At 28.4% G+C, this 18793-nt stretch overlaps 1 protein-coding gene across 1 annotated transcript in view; it reads left to right on the top strand.

Annotated features, from left to right (window-relative positions):
- Positions 1–18793, top strand: part of LOC145830255 (ADAMTS-like protein 1) — a 46862-nt gene that overhangs the window by 7930 nt on the left and 20139 nt on the right. The window contains exons 2-17 of the mRNA XM_082938199.1: positions 2318–2419; positions 2862–2956; positions 3373–3418; positions 4273–4533; positions 6425–6545; positions 7749–7811; positions 8111–8250; positions 9742–9916; positions 11478–11637; positions 11837–11884; positions 12027–12237; positions 12516–12648; positions 13108–13201; positions 13588–13744; positions 14964–15132; positions 17573–17726. Coding sequence (XP_082794325.1) covers positions 2318–2419; positions 2862–2956; positions 3373–3418; positions 4273–4533; positions 6425–6545; positions 7749–7811; positions 8111–8250; positions 9742–9916; positions 11478–11637; positions 11837–11884; positions 12027–12237; positions 12516–12648; positions 13108–13201; positions 13588–13744; positions 14964–15132; positions 17573–17726 — 2129 coding nt within the window. The remainder of the gene's footprint in view (positions 1–2317; positions 2420–2861; positions 2957–3372; positions 3419–4272; positions 4534–6424; positions 6546–7748; positions 7812–8110; positions 8251–9741; positions 9917–11477; positions 11638–11836; positions 11885–12026; positions 12238–12515; positions 12649–13107; positions 13202–13587; positions 13745–14963; positions 15133–17572; positions 17727–18793) is intronic.

Raw genomic sequence — 18793 nt, 5'->3', positions numbered from 1 at the left:
AATTTATTTCAGCTTCAAAACCCTTTCCAGACGTTTCATTTTTTTAAGCAACGGCAGACAAACCCAAAACGAAAAATTCTCTGATGGTAAAAAATTTAAGTGCTAGAAAGGGAATTTCTAATGTAAACTGCTGGCAATATTTGGGCTTAAATGCAAAAACTAAAAAATTAAAAGTGAAAAGTGAACTGTTTAAAAGGTACTCGAGTTGTGACAGAGAAGGATTGTGCGGTTGCAAGCAAATAAAATTCAAATACAATTCAAATAAACATTTGTCATTTCGCTGTAAACTCGTGACTGTTCGTGTAACGCCTACGCTTGTCATTTTGTTTACGTGGAGAAAGTTTTGTTAAGCTTAAAATAAATTCATTTGCTTCTGGAATTTTATTCTTTAGAAATATATTTACAACGTCTAATTCAGATTAAACTTCCAAGAGATACAACTTGTTTTTTTTTATGCTCACTTAAACTTAAATCTAGTTTACCTTAACAATAAAAACATTTTTATTTTTTTATACTTGTTTGGGTTTCTTAAAATTTTATTTTCATAAGCTTACAGCTGTACATTTGCTGCTACCTTACTCTCTGTAGCGACCGAGCCAACAGAAAGTATTTAATCTTGAAATAAAGCGCGCTCCTAATTATAGCAATTAATAACTGTGTGCAAGATAACATCGTCTGCTGTTTGGTGACTCAGCAAAATGACAAGATATTACATGACACTCGCTTTGTTATATATAGTAAAACAGCTTAAGTCTGAGAGACAATGGTGAAATTTTGACATTTTCCTATGCTTTGATGCGATAACACACATTATGTTATGTTTAAAAGTAGGTTCTTTAATGATCGGTAGTTATCAAAAATAACTTAAATTGGTAAACAATGTTAAATATATTTGTTTTAACTTAAGTAAAATGATTATTCATGGGTTAGTTTAAATGCTTTAAGTTTTAAGAATAGCCGTGAATCAGAAAGTTGAAAGTTAAATTTTGGGTTTTCAATATTTTCATATTTGGAAGCTTAAAAGGATCTTCAATTTACATCAGTTTTAGATGAGTTAATATGCTGAAATATCTTTGTGGTATCATAAACCCATCTGTCAGTAAATGTTAAATGATTGATAGATTGTTAAAAGGTACCTGATTATATGTGTCTGAATAATTAAATTTTTTCGTGCTCATTTACAGAAATTTAACGCTGCATTAAAAGCACCCTAAGCAAAAAAAAATATCGATCACATCAAGTTTTTGTAAACAAAATAAATTGGGTACTAAATTAAGAATTGGCTCAGTAGATTGATGGATTTTATTGCATGATGTAAAAAAAAACTTTGCGTATAATTGTAACAAGCAAGCATCAGTTTACATTGAAACGCAAAATTAAATTCAGACAAGTCATTCACCTTCATAAACAATTAACAATCAGTAAACAAGATAATCTGCTCAATAAAGCACAAATTAAAGTGCGCAGGTAAACACACAAACCTCGCGCGTAATTCGTTGATAAGACAGAAGTAAACATAACTGTCGCTAATCGCCAAACAAAAAGCAAAGCAAAGTCGGTTGCGCGGTAAACGTCGCCGTAAACAAAACTTGTCTTCGATACACAACAGTGACGTCACAAACAGTGGCTTTTGGCGGGCCTTTGTGACGTAACTACTTCTCACCACGTGCTATTTGCTCGCCAACCATAGCAGTAGCAAGTATGTGCGCGCAGTCACGCAAGTTTTTGTTTGTCTCAATCATTTTTGCCGCTTGCTCCTTTTGTTCAGCAATTTGTTTTAATTTTGAGGAATTTGAAATTTATGAGATTATTGCGTGCCTTTGCAACTTTGTGTTTTGTTGTTTACGTTGCTCTTAAGTGTTTTATAATGTTTGAATGGCCTTAAAAGATGACTTTTTAAACAACGGGGAACAGAAATTTCTTGTTTAAATAGTTTTTTACAACTTAATGCATATATTCTTAAAATAAGACATATAAAAAGTAAGAAATAGTATTAAAAAGCACTTAAAAGCATAAACTACAAAAGTAAGTAATTGAAAATATTACACCTAAGTTACAAGAAGATTTAGATAAAGCGAAGGTTTTTGATAGCACTTAAGTGACGGTTCTTTATAGAAACTCAACTTATAAAACTGACCATAAACAACTAAACAATTAAAAGTACATTTAATTAATTTCAATTTATTGCAAGCGTAACATGAGCTTAGCGGGGATTCCAATTTTATCTGATTTAAATGATTGGCAAGTTTTTATTAATCGGTTAGAAACTGATCGCACTGAGCATGATACCCCTTGTATTTTACTTTTATTTTTGTAGATAATAGTCAAGGCAGATGAATTCGTGACGTCAGACGACGAAGATTATGACGTGACAGGGGGAAGCGGCGATGACGAAGCGTGGCACAGCGTAGTCAAACATGTAAGATTGAAAATTTTCAAAACTTTAAAAATTATTAAGGATTTAAAAATATTTAAAAAAATGTTTTTGATTTCTTTAATTTTTTTTTTCTCATACAATTAAATCTTTACATGTCAATCTATTATTGTAAAGCATCAATTATTATGATTAATGAATTTCAAATGTCAATTATTGGTTTGTTTTTGAGCTTTCACAAATTGTTTATCGACCTACTTATAGGTTATTATTATTAAATTATTATTATAAAGTATATATTGAAATATTTTTAATGTTTGTAAGTTGCATTAACTATATTGCATGTATTTAGTTTATCATACAATATGGTTGATTATTACGTTTATAAAGTCATTAAAAGTTTGTTCAGATTTTTAAACAAAGCTACAAACTAAGCTTGTAGTGAAATATTCAAATATCAACTATACTAAATTTTTAATATTAACAGGAGCGAAATCTTTGGTCAGAATGGTCAAATTGGTCAGATTGTACAAAAACGTGTGGTTTTGGAATTTCTAAATCTTCAAGATCTTGTTTGAATGGGTTAGAATTTTTTTTTTAATTCTTTTAGTTGTGGTTTTTAACTATTTTACTTTTATTAAAGACTTTTTTTAAACTAAAGAGTCAAAAACACAATAAACACAATAAAGTTCTAGTTCAATAGAAATGTTTGATCTTTACAAACTGTTTGATCTAACAAAAAAGCAAGTTCATCAAAAAATTTAATTTTTTTTTTACGGTGTAATTTTTGTACAAATTTCTGTTATACAAATGTTTGTAACACTTTAAATTTTGCACCGTTTGTTAAAACCATAAAAGTATGTTACTCTGTAAAATAAAAACTTTACATAGGTTCCCTTGTTGTGTTAAAGAAATTATTTATGCATAAATAAAGATTCAAAAAAGCTTATTTTTAATTTGGTTTAGAAGTTGTTTTAACACATGTTTTTTTTTTGCAGAACATGCATTGGAGACAATCATAGATACAAACTATGCTCGACTGAGGTACGTTTTTAAGAGAAGTAAAAGTTAGAAAATACTAATATAAACTATTTGGTCATAGTAAGGTCAGTTATGTTGTTGTGAGTCATAGTAACCCGCAGACATGAGAAAAACATTCATAAGCGCAAAGCAAACACTTTCCAGTGTGTTGGGGCCCAATAAGGGTATTAAAGTATTTGAAAGTTTCTTGATAACTGCGGTGCTTGAAAACAGTAGCCGGGTTTAAGCAAAGTAAAAAGTTTCACAACGTTTTGTTTGTATAAGTCCTACCAAATTCTTGCATCAACAAAGTCCATTATGCAGGCTTCCATTGATGTTATTACTATATTAGTTTTATGTTTAATGGTGCTAACCCTTCATCATTATAACGTAATTTTTACACTGCTACTCTTTAATTAGTCATGTTCGTAAGGTAATAACATAAACTGAGCAAAATTTTAGAATTAATTGTTATTTTTAGATTTTAATTAAAAAGATAGATGTAACTGAAGCATGAACTCTTTTGGTACTAACTAATTGTAAATAACAATTTTTAAAACACAGTTAAAAACCATTGAAATAGTTAGAGATATAACAACTTATCAGAAATAAAAAGGTTTTTTTTTAAACTCACATAAACTACATGCAGACAAAAATTTAATTTGCAGTCTTCTTTTATTAAAAATTTTAAGAAAACATATTTAAAAAGGAAGCTTAATTAACTTTATTAGCTGAATTGGTATAACATACAATTAAAAGACCATCTTATTTAAAACACTTCATTTTATTTAGCTTCTACACGTAAAACAAAAAATTAACTTCTAGATATTTTTTATTAAAAATATAGGCTAGTTTGGTATTTAAAAAATAAATTGCAGGACTGCCCGCAGTTCTCTGTAAGATTCAGACAACGCCAGTGCGAAAGTTTCAACTCGGCAACTCAAAAGTGGACGCTTCCCGTGCTGACCACCTCCGACCTCATCGACCAAAGGCTGCAGAAGGACCTCAACTCCCACTGCTCCCTCCACTGCAGGTCGAGCGTGACGGGCAAGGTTGCCATGGTAACCGACAAGGTAGTTGACGGAACCCGTTGCCAGGCGCAAAAGAGTTTTGGCGTTTGCATCGAAGGAAAATGCGAAGTGAGTGAATAAATAATTTAATACTTCAGCATAGGCTTTAAAGTTTTCTCTTTATAAAATAATTTAAAAAAATTCCAAAAACGCTTTTCATCACAACATTAAACAATGTATAAAAATCATGTTTTAAACAATTGTGTGGTTTGTTTTTTGCTTGAATTTGAAACAGTAAAAGGATAAACGAGTTTCTTAATCAGCCTCATGACAGACACCAACATATTTCCATCTAAATTTTTAATTGTCTAGATTAAACCGAGTGCTAAGTTCACATTTTCTCCTTTGGCATTTAGTGCCTTATCAGTTATGAAAACAGTTTGTTTTAAAACGCTGGGATTTCCTTGCGCACTTGAAACGAAAAAGTTCGTCTTTTTATATCAAGTAGGGTTGGTGTGAGAAAATTTGAGGATTTTATTTCAAAACAAAAAGCCGCCATTCTCTTGATTAAAATACCGTTTGGATTTTCGTAATTCGGCAAGAAAATTCCATCAGTGTAGTTATGCTACTGTGTGCTTATTGCTTAAAATAAAATTGACAACTGTAATCTCCTTTGTTTGGGTTTTCTTTTTTGGTTGTTTTAAACAGAAAAAAACTTGTGGTTGCGAATAATAAGCAATAATACAGCGTTCATAAAGAGATTGCGTATATTTTGGTTAGTGAAAATTATAAATATAATAAATATCTTCATTCACGTGATTATTGTTCCCATCATTAAATTTTTTGTCATATAAGTTATTCAACCTTATATGGTTGGCAAAGTAAAAAATAATAACGCATTACTTTATCATTATGTTTATAAAACTATCCGAATAAAGTTGGAGTAATTTACAATTTTATACAAATGACGAAAAGTAAAACTCGTTTCTCATCAAAAACTAAAAAACAACAAAAAAGAAAAACTGTAATTGAAACAAGAATTTCTAGGCTCGTTTGCTAAATCGTTTGTTTAGCAAAATAGCAAGAATTATCATGTTTTTTGCAATTTATATGTCTATGTGGTTTGCATATGTGATTTGTTAATGTAAATGTTTGCTTTGTTAAATCGTGAAATAAAATTCTTTTATACGGAAATTCAAAAACAATTGTATTGAGTTGAGATTTTTTCGCTTTAACACGGTTTAAAACGTGTTACAGTGGTCGAAATCAAATTATTCGGAATAAGCCATAGCCAAGTTCGAAATTGCAAAGAAACATTTCTACTGGTGTGTGTTTATCATACATACCGATTTCATGTTTTTTCGTTTTGTAATCACAAGACGCGATTATTCTTGAACATAACTTCAGTAGTAGCTGAAATAATTGCGTAAAAAATACAGTGAAAAAAAAAACAGTTTTGCAAGAAGCCATTTCTGAGTATTTCTATCTAAACAGAACCGAATACTCTTCAAACAATAGTATTTTTGCAGATTGTTGAATTATAGCATTACCGGATATTTTTGTTTGTTGGTTCTACTTTGTTTGCTGAAAACTTTCCTGTTGTAGTCATCTTGAGTCACACAGAAACTTGATAGCCATAAACAAATGCTAAGAGCATTTCTGTTTTGATTGTTCTTTACTTAAACAAAATAATTCTTTTAGCAAAGTTTTCATCAATTAAAAAAAAATGTTCTACTTTTTCTTCGGCTGCTTTTTTTCAAAAAAAAACATGTATACTAAAAATTTCACAGTTTAGTCTAAAATGTGCAAAAATAAAAGTTCATAGACTACTGATTCCTACTAGGACGGATTTTATTAGTTTCTGGTATAAAAAACTGGTTTAAAACATGAAACATAAAAATGTTCGCTTTATTAATTTTTAAAGTAAGATTCAATTTTTTTTCACAAAACAACACAGCAAGCTGTTTATAACGCACCTAAAACTGTTTTTAAACTCAAACAAAATGTTTCTACTCCACAGCGGGCGGGATGCGACGGAGTGTTGTACGGAGGAGAAGTTTATGACGAATGCGGAGTTTGCGGAGGAGACGGAAGTTCATGCAGATTGATCAGCGGTATTGTGACGTCATCAAGTGATAACGGTACGTAAATATAATGAATAAAATATGCTCGGTTTTAATTATATTGGTTGTAAAAAATGTGTGTTCAAAAATTTTTCAAAAAAAAAAAAATTAAACGTTTACTTATCAGCATTGAGAATAAAAAAAACTTTATCATTACTAATAAACATATTTTTAAATCCAGAAAAATATTTTCAAACATTTTACAAGATACTTTCTGCATGCATTTAATCAGCTTTGATTAAAAAAAATAAAATTTTAAATATTACAAAGAGCGATATATTTCTAAAAAAAAAAAAACTTATCTAGGTTGCAACGGCAAACAAGTTACTGTCAATATCTTAAAAAAGTTGAAAATTATAAGAAATAATAAAATAAAAAAACACTTATTGCTAAAACATTGAGGCAGTAATGTAAAGTTAATATGTTTACAATCGTATGAAGAGTATAAACCTAATGATTTATAATATTCTACGAAGTGCATACTTAGAAAATACTTAAATTGAGTTTTAAATCAGTTTACAAGGCTATTAAACTGTATTCAACTCCTTAATCATCATAATTTACACTTTTTTATATTGCTAGTAGTATTCTAACTATTTTAATACCTACTCGTTTTAGTTCCAAGTAATTCGATATTTTATTTTGCTGACTTTATATCTGTAATAAATTATCCACATGTTAAATTGTTAACCTTACTACAATTGACATTTACAAAAATATTTTGATCTAAAGATTGATCATTTGATGAATTTACACATACAATTTTGCTGCCGTAAATTTATAAATATATAAAATTCTATTTCTTACGTATAAAAAAAATAAAATTAAGAAGAATACTTCATTAAATTATAGCTATAAAATATAGTTAACAAATAAATGAAATAATTTTATAATTTTATAGTTCACCGCCTTTTACTCGTATGTAAAAGTTTAAACAGGTTTGTCAAAAACAGTTATAACTTATTAAAATTGAAATTTTGTATATTTGAAAAAATCTATCATAAGTACTAAGTGTTAGATAATTTGGTATAATGTTTTAGTATAATGAAAATTAATATGCATTAACTATAATAGTTTACAATTTTTGTTAGTAGTTCTGATGCTAGTTTTTCTCAGAATCTATCATATTGTTAAAAAAAGTTTGAAAAAGTAAAAACATATAATACAACGGTAATTTTTTGTTAAAATTTTTAAAACTTTATCATAATTGTTCATTTTCAGAAACAATCACAGAGATTCCAGCATCAAGCACAAACATTATAGTTTCTGGGGATGTTAGCTTCGGTAAATTAGTTTAACATTTTAACGTATTACACTGATAGCATTTGAAATTTTACTTAAGCTTCTTGTCGTTATGAACATTACAAAAAACTTTTTTGTCGCTCATTTACATAACATATTTACTTAATTTCGTTCAATTTTTAAACAGCTGTTTGTTCAAGTTTTTTTTTAATACTCTTTAACTTTAATAAAAATAGAAAATCATTACATAATTATTACTAAAAAATGTAAAAATGCAAGCTTCTTAGAATTTACGAATACACGACAACTATGTTCGGCTTACATAACAAACTACATTGCAGATATAGTATCTAAAGAGAAAAGCATGATAGAAGTGAACGAAGAAGCAAAACAACCGCTAGCTGATGCCGAGGAGCTGTCAAATTTGGACGACTTTGTTTACTCTCTCGCAGGGCCGATAAAAGAAAACGCGAAAGTTGTAGTAAGTTTGCATGCTGTATTACTAGTGAAATCTATTCATGTGCTTTCACACTTTTTAATAGGGTTCCATATAATTTTATCATTTTAAATAAACAGTAATTTCCTAAGTAATTAAAAGTATCACCTGATTTTAAGATTGTTTTTGTGAATTCTAAATCTTTATAAGCGTTAGTATTTATTTAGTAAACAAAATAAAAGTTTTCTTTTCAAAAACTATAAAGCGAATGCTTATGACCTTACAAAGATTACATGAAATATTTTTAAAGAAAAAGAAAACTTAAACTGTAAAAAAACATAAAACTTGCTGTTTTATTTTTAAAATTTTCAAAACATCTAAAGTTATAAATTTAAGAACCTCAAAAACTCTTAAAAAACTAAAACTTTCCATTTGTTATATTTGAAATGACTAACTGGAAGTTTTTTTTCTTAACTATAGTTATGTTTTTAAATTATGAAATTCTTTAACTTTAAGCTAAACTAATCTAACTCAACTAAAAGTTGCTTTTATTACGAAATTTTAAATTGACTTGAATATATTTTAAGGCATATAAAAAGTTAAAGTTAATAAAAAAAATTTTTTATTTAGCAATATTTTATCTTAAATCAGCATAGAAGTATAAAGTATAAAAAAAAGTTTGAGTTTGCATAACCTTTAATACATAAATTTTTCAATGAAGTTTTACTGTCAATGATAGTTAAAAAACAAACAAAACTAGGTAACTACCTTAATACTGTTGGTATAATGTGTTTTGTAATAGTTAACATAGTAATTAAGTTTATAAGACTTGGCACATAAAATAAAAGCTTTTTAGGTATATTATTTTTAAATGTTTCGCGCAAGAATTTCAATTAATCTAAAGTTATTTAAACATAAGTTTCTTGACAATATTTAGTAGAAATACTTTCTACGTTCAGTGTTAAATGCCAAAAAGATTATCTAACAAAAACCGGTAATTAAATAATTTATACTTTGTACAAGCTCCAATAAGCCTTACGAAGTAAATTTTTCAGTATAATAGCCAAAATGTTAAGACATGTTTTTAAGCATAGTACAAGCTTGTATCATTTCAAAATTATAGTTTACCATACTTTCTCAGACTAAAATATACACATAAATTTAGTTTTACAGCTAAAATACATTAATAAATGTGTATCCATAAAAGGCAGAAATAAACTTTTTTTTTATAAATATAAAAAAACAGCTATTTAAATATAATTCATCGTCATACAAGTAAAATTTATACTTTGAAAATTTCACAAAAAGTTGTGTTTAAAATTTTTTTGTACATAAAAAAAGTATTATATAGCAAGTTAAAAAAATTAAGTGCACTAACATTTACAAACTACTAACAAAAAACATACATATGTATACAACAAACAAAAGTCTTGCAGTGTAGCAAGTTGTTTCTGGTTCTTTAAGTTCTTTTAAAGTTTAGCAAAGTATCAAAGCAACTTAAAGCTGATTAAAGATAAAAGCTTTGAAAACGTTTAGGTAAAACGACAGACGATGTTGGTCAACAGAATGTGCCCGTTCATTCAGGGATGCAAGCATCCGCACGAGGGCGCCAGAACCATCAGATACAAATACTACAAACTGAAACCCGTCATCTGGTCGTTAGCCGTTGCTACTGGCAACCACGCTCCATGTTCAGCCACTTGCGGCGATGGTGAGTCACACTTTTTATATTAAATAGTAAATAGTATTTGTAACTGTGGTACAGTTTACTGATTGTTTTTACAAGTTTGTTATTGTGGTTTGGTTTGTTTATTATGTTTTCTGGATTCTCAACAGAAGCTTTTATATTTGATTAATTAATGCTTTTTCTAACGTTAAAAACTTAGAATATTATAAAAAGCTTATGTACACACCAATTAAAAAATGGTATATACATTTTTTTCTACTTATTTAAGTAAACTAATTATACAAACAAGTCTTTTTTTTAAATATTCATTTGAAAATTGACTGTATTCAAAAATCGTTGAACCTTGAACAAAAATTTTGTAAAAAATACTTAAAAAAAATTCGCTTGTATACACTATAGTTTATAAGTATTTTAACTTAGCATTAAACAACTTTTAGATATTTTAATAAACAAAGAAAGAAAAAAAATATATACTAAAAAGAATAATTTTTTGAAGCGGTTTTTTTAAGTAATCTACATTGCATATAATTAGAAGATTATAATATGTACTTCTATGAATTAAAATTTTGTTTAATTACTTAACTAAGTTGCAAAGTGAAAAACTCTAGTATTTTTTGATTTTTCTATGTAACATTAATCATTCTGTGCAACTATGAATTCCATAAAGTATATCTTTACCTGCCTGAAAAAAAATAATACATTAAAAAAGTTATGCAATCTTTAAAAATAAAATATATATATCGTGTCCAAAAATCATTAAGTTTTAGTAATAAATATTAAGAATTAAAATAAAAATTGCCAATAACAAACTTATCATAGTCTAATGTTAAAATTCATTGCCAAGCTTAAACTAAACAAAAATTATTCGGAAAATACAATTTAATATTATTCTAATTTTGTTCTGTAAAACTATTAAAAGCGTTATTGTAGTTTTAAAACTAATTTTTTATTTTTTTATTTTTTTACTTTAAAGAAGAGAAAAAAGCTCAAAACCTTTAAACCTTAACTAGTTCAGTTAATTTCTGTCTTCGGTAATTTCTGTTCTTTAAATTGTTCAATTTAAAGAACATTATTTTTCCAAAATGTTGCAAATGATTAATGCGGTTTGTGAACCAAAGTAATATAAAACTATTGCGGTTTAAATTAAGTTTTGTGAAGATATCGTGCGTAAACTAAAATACCTATAAATGAACTACTTAGTTTAATTTATGCAGAATATATTTCATAAAAATGGATTAGTTGGATTAAAATTAAATCACAACATATATTTTTGTATAAACCGTAATACTCACTAAAGTATCAATTTACTTAAATTTTTCAACAAACTTATATAAACGTTTGCTATTGCATAAAAACAAAACCAGTTGAAATAAATATTCAATATAACGACACGTTAATAAAAACCTTTTTTTATTGGTAAATTTTCCTCAGTTATTGCTTATAGTTAAGATTTGAGATTTTAAATTACTTTTTTTTAAACTTCATTAGCAATTAGTAATAAAAGCAAATATCTCTGAAATTCTCTACTTTAAATAAAGAAATTAAGTCAATATATACATTTTCACACTACTCCAATATATTCAAGGCTACAAAGAAATGATGCCAGTGTGCAAATCTTCGAACAGCTCGGAAATTTTTCCCGACTCCAGATGCATTGAGGAGGGTTTGGGCGAGGCGAAAGTACACAAGGTGAAATGCGTGCTACCCCTATGCAAGGAAGCGCGCCCCTCTATCAATGGCATCAGGTATGTTGTTTATGATAAAACGTAAAAGCAAACGTCTTTTTATATATATTTAAGTAAAAATATTTATTTTTTCGACAAAGTGGTTACAAAACAAAAGTTTGAACATTTTAGTATTTTGTTATTTACTTTAAAGTTTTTTTAAAGTTTAAATTTAAACATTTTAAAATTTAATTAAATTATTGATTTTTTATTACAACAGATTTTATAAGTACCCAGAACAACACTACGAATACTCGAGCATACACACGTGAGTTGTTTCTCACATTTATTTTAACCGCTAGAGCATGCTACATCACTTAAAATTAAAAATACAAAAAAAAAAACTACATACTGTTTAGTTTAATCATGTTATCTTTCCGCTTCGTGGTGCTAAAGACTCGATTTTGTAGCTGGAGGACGACCGAGAAGGGAGCTTGCAGCGTGAGTTGCGGGAACGGGACGCTGCAGAGGACGATCAGGTGCGTGGAGGAGAAGTACAACGGAGACATCGTCAGGATCCATGAGGACGAGTCGGAGTGCGGCAACTTTGTGAAGCCGGAAACTATTGAAGCGTGCAACACGTTCGAGTGCCCGAAGTGGATCGTTGGAAACTGGTCCGATGTAAGTTGATCGTTTTTTTTTTTTTTGCAACAAAAAGTTCTAAAGAAAGCAAAGCTTGAAAAAATTTCCAAATAAAACTCATTGAAAAAAGTTATCAGCTTAATATTATTTTTAATACTAATTAAAAAATAGATTAATTTATAAGCAAAAAGTATTAATTTGTTACTTTAATTATACTCAATACAATAAACTTAAACAACCATAAAGCGTTTTTTGTTTACTTAAAAAAGTGGACACATCACATGATTTTTACTTAACTTATTTACTTAAATGAACAGTGTAGTGTTAGTTGCGGTAGTGGAGTGCGAAATAGGTACATCATATGCGACAACAGAGCGACTCCTACAGTTAATTGTGAAACAAGACGACAACCCAACACTGTAATGGAGTGCAACACAGTTTGCAAGAAGGGTTAGTAACTTCTATAATTTCGTAAAATTATGCTTTTTGAAGTATCCTTATATATTTGATGAGTCATAAACTATATTTAAATATTAGCTAGTCAGTTTTTTAATGGCTTTTATGTTTCAAAAATATTATATGTTTTAGTTTCAATGTTAAAAATAGTAGTTCAAAACACAGATTTTATAAAAGTAAGCTCTCATTTAATTTAGAAAACGTTTTAGTAATTCAATTAACTGTAAGCAACAAAGCTTAATTGTTAACTTTGTTTAATGACGTATGCTTGCAGATGTAACTTTTGCTTAATTGAGTGGAAAATGTGATAAAACTTATTTTTCAACTTTGTTTTAGTGATACCTTATTGTGAGCTTAGTTGATGTATTATAAGTTTTTGAACATCACTAAAAGGTATATTTGAAGATGATTTAAAACAACTTTTACTTTAGCAACTAGAGTGATTTTTTCTAGATAAGAACGCCAGGAAAAACTTGCGGACAACAAAATCAAAGAAAAGGAAACAGAAAAAACCTTCAACAGTATTGAAGTTTACTCCAGTTGCCAAGTAAGTTTTCAAGCTACTTTAGTTATGCTAAATAAAAAAAAACTTTAATAACCTACTTTGATCGTAAATAATTCAAGTTAAATACTTTTAAGCTTGATTATTCTATAATTCAAAAACTAAACTAGTCTTTTTGTAAAACTCTTAATTTACACTAATTCAATAAAGATAAACTTTATTTTGTATCAGAAACAAACTTTATCGAATTCCCTCAACTTAAGTCTTTTCTAACGAACTAACTTTCATAGTCTGAAAAACGCAGCAGCTGTTAAACTTTTTCAGACTAAAACCTAAACAGAGAATTTTTCTTTATGCAAAACCAAAACTTTATTATAAACATTTTTTCACAACCATTTTAGCAAAAGTATTTCTAATTTAAATACAAACAGATGGAAGGCTAGGGAGTGGAGCGCATGTTCGAAATCTTGCGGGATGGGAGGATTCAGGACGAGGAGGGTGGAATGTGTGGAGGAGGGGATCACTAGAAAGGAGGAATTGTACAAGAGCGAACCCAGGTGCAGGGGACCCGCTCCCGTTCACACTGAGGTATTTAAAGTAGAAATGACTAAAGCAAATAAAGTACTTTATAAATGTTTGTGATGTTGAAATCTAGTGGTGACTTTGTGTTAAAAACAAATTTAATTATCAAAAAATTAAAGGATAAAAATGCATTTAAAAAACTTATAAAAAAAGATGGTACTTATAAGTAAAAGTAATATCCTCAGTTAGAAACTTAATAATAATTTTAAATTATTACGTTTAAATTTAAAAAAAATTAAATTTAGTTTATTTTTTTCTTAATACTAATTTATATTCTTCAAAATTTATTTTTGAGTATTTTTTTTACTCGTTTTAAAAATTTTGTAGGAGGAGACATTTCCTTTTGTCTTTGTTTAATCTAATTTTGCTGATATAAAACTGTTATCTGTTTTATTTATTTTTTTTTAATTATAAAGCTTAATAAGTTTTTATACAATAAAAACCAATTCTGAGCAATTCAAAACTTATAAAGCTTTAAAAAAACACATAAACTAAAGTTTTATTGAGGCAGTTTTTAAGTTTAAAAAGTACAAAGTATTTTGACTGATTTTATCAACTAGCTCAAACTAAGAAATAGCATGTAAACTAAATTTTAGGAAAGTCATGTTTAAACTTAAAAGCCACTGAGTATTTTGTTTGATTTTATCGAGTAAAATATCAGATAAACTTATAAACTTACCTCTGCACACACTAAAAGTTTTTTATGAAAAATTTAATCTATTTCTGCAACATACTGACAACAAAACATTTTATTGCGGCAAATTTTTTCCCATTTATAAACGGCATCATTAATAAGCTAAATTGAATTTTAAAAATTATCCGAGTTTGATTTTAGATTATCAGTTGCGATAAGAGCCGATACCCCAAATGTCGTGTTGTAGTTGGATTGTGAACTCTTGATTAAACAAACGGCAGTTGTAATGTTTGCTTCGGAGATTGAGGGTTTTGTAGTTTGTGTAAGACCGGCATTTAAAAGAAGGTGATTTTACAAGCGTCACAAAGCCGATAGGGGACTTCGCTCAAACCTCTCAAATGTTTATTTTAAATATAACTTTAATGCTAGCTAATGTCTAAATTTGACTGAATTACTGCTTTACTCGAAAATTAGTTTCACAGTGAAAAAACTTTTATTAATTGTAAAGTTATTGTTTTTTTTTTGTTTTATATCTAAACAATTCTTGAAATTCATTTATAAAAGAAAAATGTGCAATCTTAATAATTGCAGAAATGCTTTTTGGGTTTGTGTCCCTTCGACACGCATCGGCGGGTGAATGAGGCGATGGGGTCGCCGATATCTGTTGTCAGGGTGATCGAGAAGGAGGTGGTGGTTGTCAAGGAGGAGTTTGTGTGGAGGTTTGTCAAGTGGACAAGCTGCAGCGTCACTTGTGGATTTGGTGAGATTTTAAAATTTACATGTTTCAAATACACAGATTTATCTATATTTGTTCTAAAAATTTGCGGATATTTAAAAAGGTAGTACACATATGACTATTGTTGTTTTATTATTGTATTATTTTATATTGTGTCTATGTATTTTATCTACAACTTTAAAGTTGTTACTATATTCAGTTGTTGGTGTTTTGTAAAATGAAATAAGTAAAAAATTAAAATATTTTAGTAATATTCTCGTGCAAGCTACGCGTTTTGCTAGTTAAAATATTCATCAGTAATCTTTTGTAAGCTTTCACAGATTAAACATACTTTATTATTTTAGATTGACCTAAAATTTAACTCTTTCCTAATTCTTATTAAATGCGAAAAAACTCTTTTCGGCACCAAATAGTTTTTTTTTAATATTTCTGTCTGTGTTTTTAAAAAAAAAATCAATCACAACTGTTAATTTATAACAAATAAAAAGATAACAAGATGTAAAAGTATGACAACATGTGTGTATTTTTTATAAACACAAATAAATTGGAATATTTTGATAGAGTAGTCGACAATAAGAAACTTTATGTATAAATTGTCAAAAAAAGGTTTAAGATTAATAATCCTAAGATAAGAATTAATTAATAATATTTTTTTTCTAATGTTAAAAGTGTAATAAAAAAAAATATACAGGTAGGTATATTGTAAGTATATATACAGTAGTTAATTACTTGTGTTTATCAAAATTAAACTTCAAAAAGGGTAAATTAATTATACCTAAACAGTTCACACTTTTATTAATTAAGATTGATATGAAAATAACAAAATAGTATTTTAACAATCTCTTTTCAATAATAAATGTGTAACATTGTTAACTTTTGTTTTTTAGATTTTTTTAGTTTAAAATAAAACAAGTGTTTTAACTACTTAAAATTAGCTTATGGTATGATGTTTACATTTTATATATATTTTTTTAGTATATGAAATAAATAGGCAAAAAAAATTGTTTGATCTTGAGTTTATTTCAATCGTTAATCATCACAACATATGTATATAACTAAACTATAATTTAATAAAATCGATGCGTAGCATACAGCTTAGCTTGTTAATTTTTATCACACATTAAAAAAGGATTTTGGAATATTAAACATTAATAGCTTAATTAGCCGCCATAAATTTACTTTTAAGTTTAAAATTGAAAAAATAATTAAAAACGATGATAAATTAGTTATATATTTTTGTTGATGTAATATTTTGTTTTCTACTTAGTAAATTTCTACGTGTTTAGATAACCTTTAGCTTAGTAAGCATTATAGCAGTTTTAAGTTACCTAGAAACTTTTCACTAATACTTATTTGATCAGAAATCCGTGTAAAGCATTTTGCAACAAGTAAACACTTGTAACCTCTAAACCGTTTTACTAAAAAAAATTAATTTTGATTACATGGCCAAAAGTTACTGTTTTAATTGTTTTAACAGAAAAAAAGTAACGCATTTTTTAAAAGTGTTATTTACTCTAAATATTTCTATCCTAAACATACTATTTTTTATTCTATAAAAAATATAGTTGTTTTTTTATTTAAGCTTATGATAAACGTTAGTTTTTAAACTTTAATTTAGATATAAATATACTTTGCTATTATGTAAATTTAAATGCACAATAAAGACAACTATAAGACATTTAGATACTATTTTTACTTCTAACGTAAAATAAAGTTTACTGCGCCATTTCGTGTAAAAAAAGGCAAAAAGCCAGATTTTGTCTAACAGCCAACAAATTATACAATTAGCACTTTTTCTGCACGCCATTACCTTTTGTCTGTACCCAACTTTGCGTGTCCAGACACCAAACTGTCCACTTTGGCGTTTGCACTTTAGCACAATTTCAGACAAGCACTCCATGGCAACGTGAAATTAAAACCTCAGTTTAAGCGAGGGCTTAGAGCGGGCGAAAAGGGATTTGCAGATATTCGAAAACGTTTGTCGTTCGGACAAATTGGCGTTGTTGGCGGCATGGAGCGAGGCAATTACGAGCGGATAATTCGATATTTTCGGCACAACTCGATACGCTGGCACCTGTTTGTTGTTGGGCCGGCACCTAAGAAAATACCTCCATCGTATCGGGTTGCAATTACATCGCGGCTTTGATCCGACTCTAAAAGGATGAAGCTCATAACCTGTTTTCATGCCGTGAAAGTATGCTAGGAATGACGATGAATTGACACTGTCAACACAGTTTTACTTCAACATTGAAAGTTTTATCAAAATTTACAGCATTATTAAAAGTTTTTGTTTGTAAACAATGAATTATGAAACTTTTAGTTTTTGCGAGCATTCATAGGACTGTAGAAAAAAAAAAGATATTTTATATGAAAATATTAGAGTTTGAAATAATGCTTAAGTTACATCTAACTGAAAAAAAACTTTTTCAAAAACGATAAAATTTCATTTAACATATTTTCACAGGAATGTCGGTGTCAATACCGTTCTGCTACGACAACCTCTCAAATCGCCTGGCAGCAGACAGCAGATGCGACCGATCGAAACATCCCCTTCCGAAGCTGGCCACCTGCAAGAGGGACCCCTGTCCCGTTCCACCAAAAACTGAAAACGAGACCAGGTAACTTTTTTTTTATTTACTTTAGTCTATTTGGTTGCGGTTTTTCTATTTTGTGAAGCAAAACTGCATGAGAAATGTAAGTAAGGTTTTCTTGGTTGCCTGTAAAAATTGACAATTGGTAAAATATGACTTAATTCATTGTTGAAGTGTTCTGATGGGAACAAAAGGGTCGTGTAATTGGCCTGTTTTCACCACGCACTGCTTAAGTAACAGTATTCAGGTATCATGTATCACTCATAACCTTACTAAAATTAAATTACCTAACGTTACGATCAAAGTAAGTCAAATAAAACGCTATTGAATCGATAATAGACAAAGGAAAAGCAACACAAATATTTTTTAAAAGTAACTCAAAACTTAAATAGAGAAATCAAATTATTTGAAATCAAGTTGAAATACCTTTAGTTTGAAAAACTAGTTGGTATATATCAAAAATTCAAACAAATATTGTATTCAGCTAAGTTTTTAAATTGATGAAAAAAGTGTAAAACGAAGGTTATAAAGATTATTGAACAAATATTGCTAAAAATGTTTATAGTTAGTACGCAACTTGTATTAAAAGTTTACTAACTTCTAAGCTTGGTAAAATATAAGCGTTATTATGCTTGAATATAGTTTCTTTGATCGGAACTTTTAACTCTTATGATTGATGTTGTTGAGATCTTATCTCGCTTCTTTAGAGACTCTTATCGAGCAGCTCTAATACGTAAGAAGCTGTCAACGCCAAGAGCAGTTCCAAACTGGTAAAATTCAATCACTCAAAACTTTTCTCAAGCATCCTTTTGAAGTGTTGACCTCAATGTATTCATGCCTTTGCCTCGAAACGATACCTTTCATGTAGGCAATTTAGATATCTTTTGTTCGGCAAAGTAGGGATAAAGGGTTTCTTTTGAAACTGCTTTAACTTGAGTCAGCTGATAAGATTTGAAAAGCTGCCAGTGATGTTCTGAAGGCGACCTAAAATACATTTGAAGTTTAAATTCAATTTTTTGCTGCTTTTCTGTTTATTTTGACACTTAAATATTTTATATGTAAAATCAACTTTGAATTACGTTACAAATTATAAT

This window comes from Thalia democratica, chromosome 2, assembly GCF_965202585.1.
Source record: "Thalia democratica chromosome 2, ktThaDemo2.hap1.1, whole genome shotgun sequence".
Taxonomy (NCBI): Eukaryota; Metazoa; Chordata; class Thaliacea; order Salpida; family Salpidae; genus Thalia; species Thalia democratica.
This window is presented reverse-complemented; position numbering and strand designations above follow the sequence as displayed.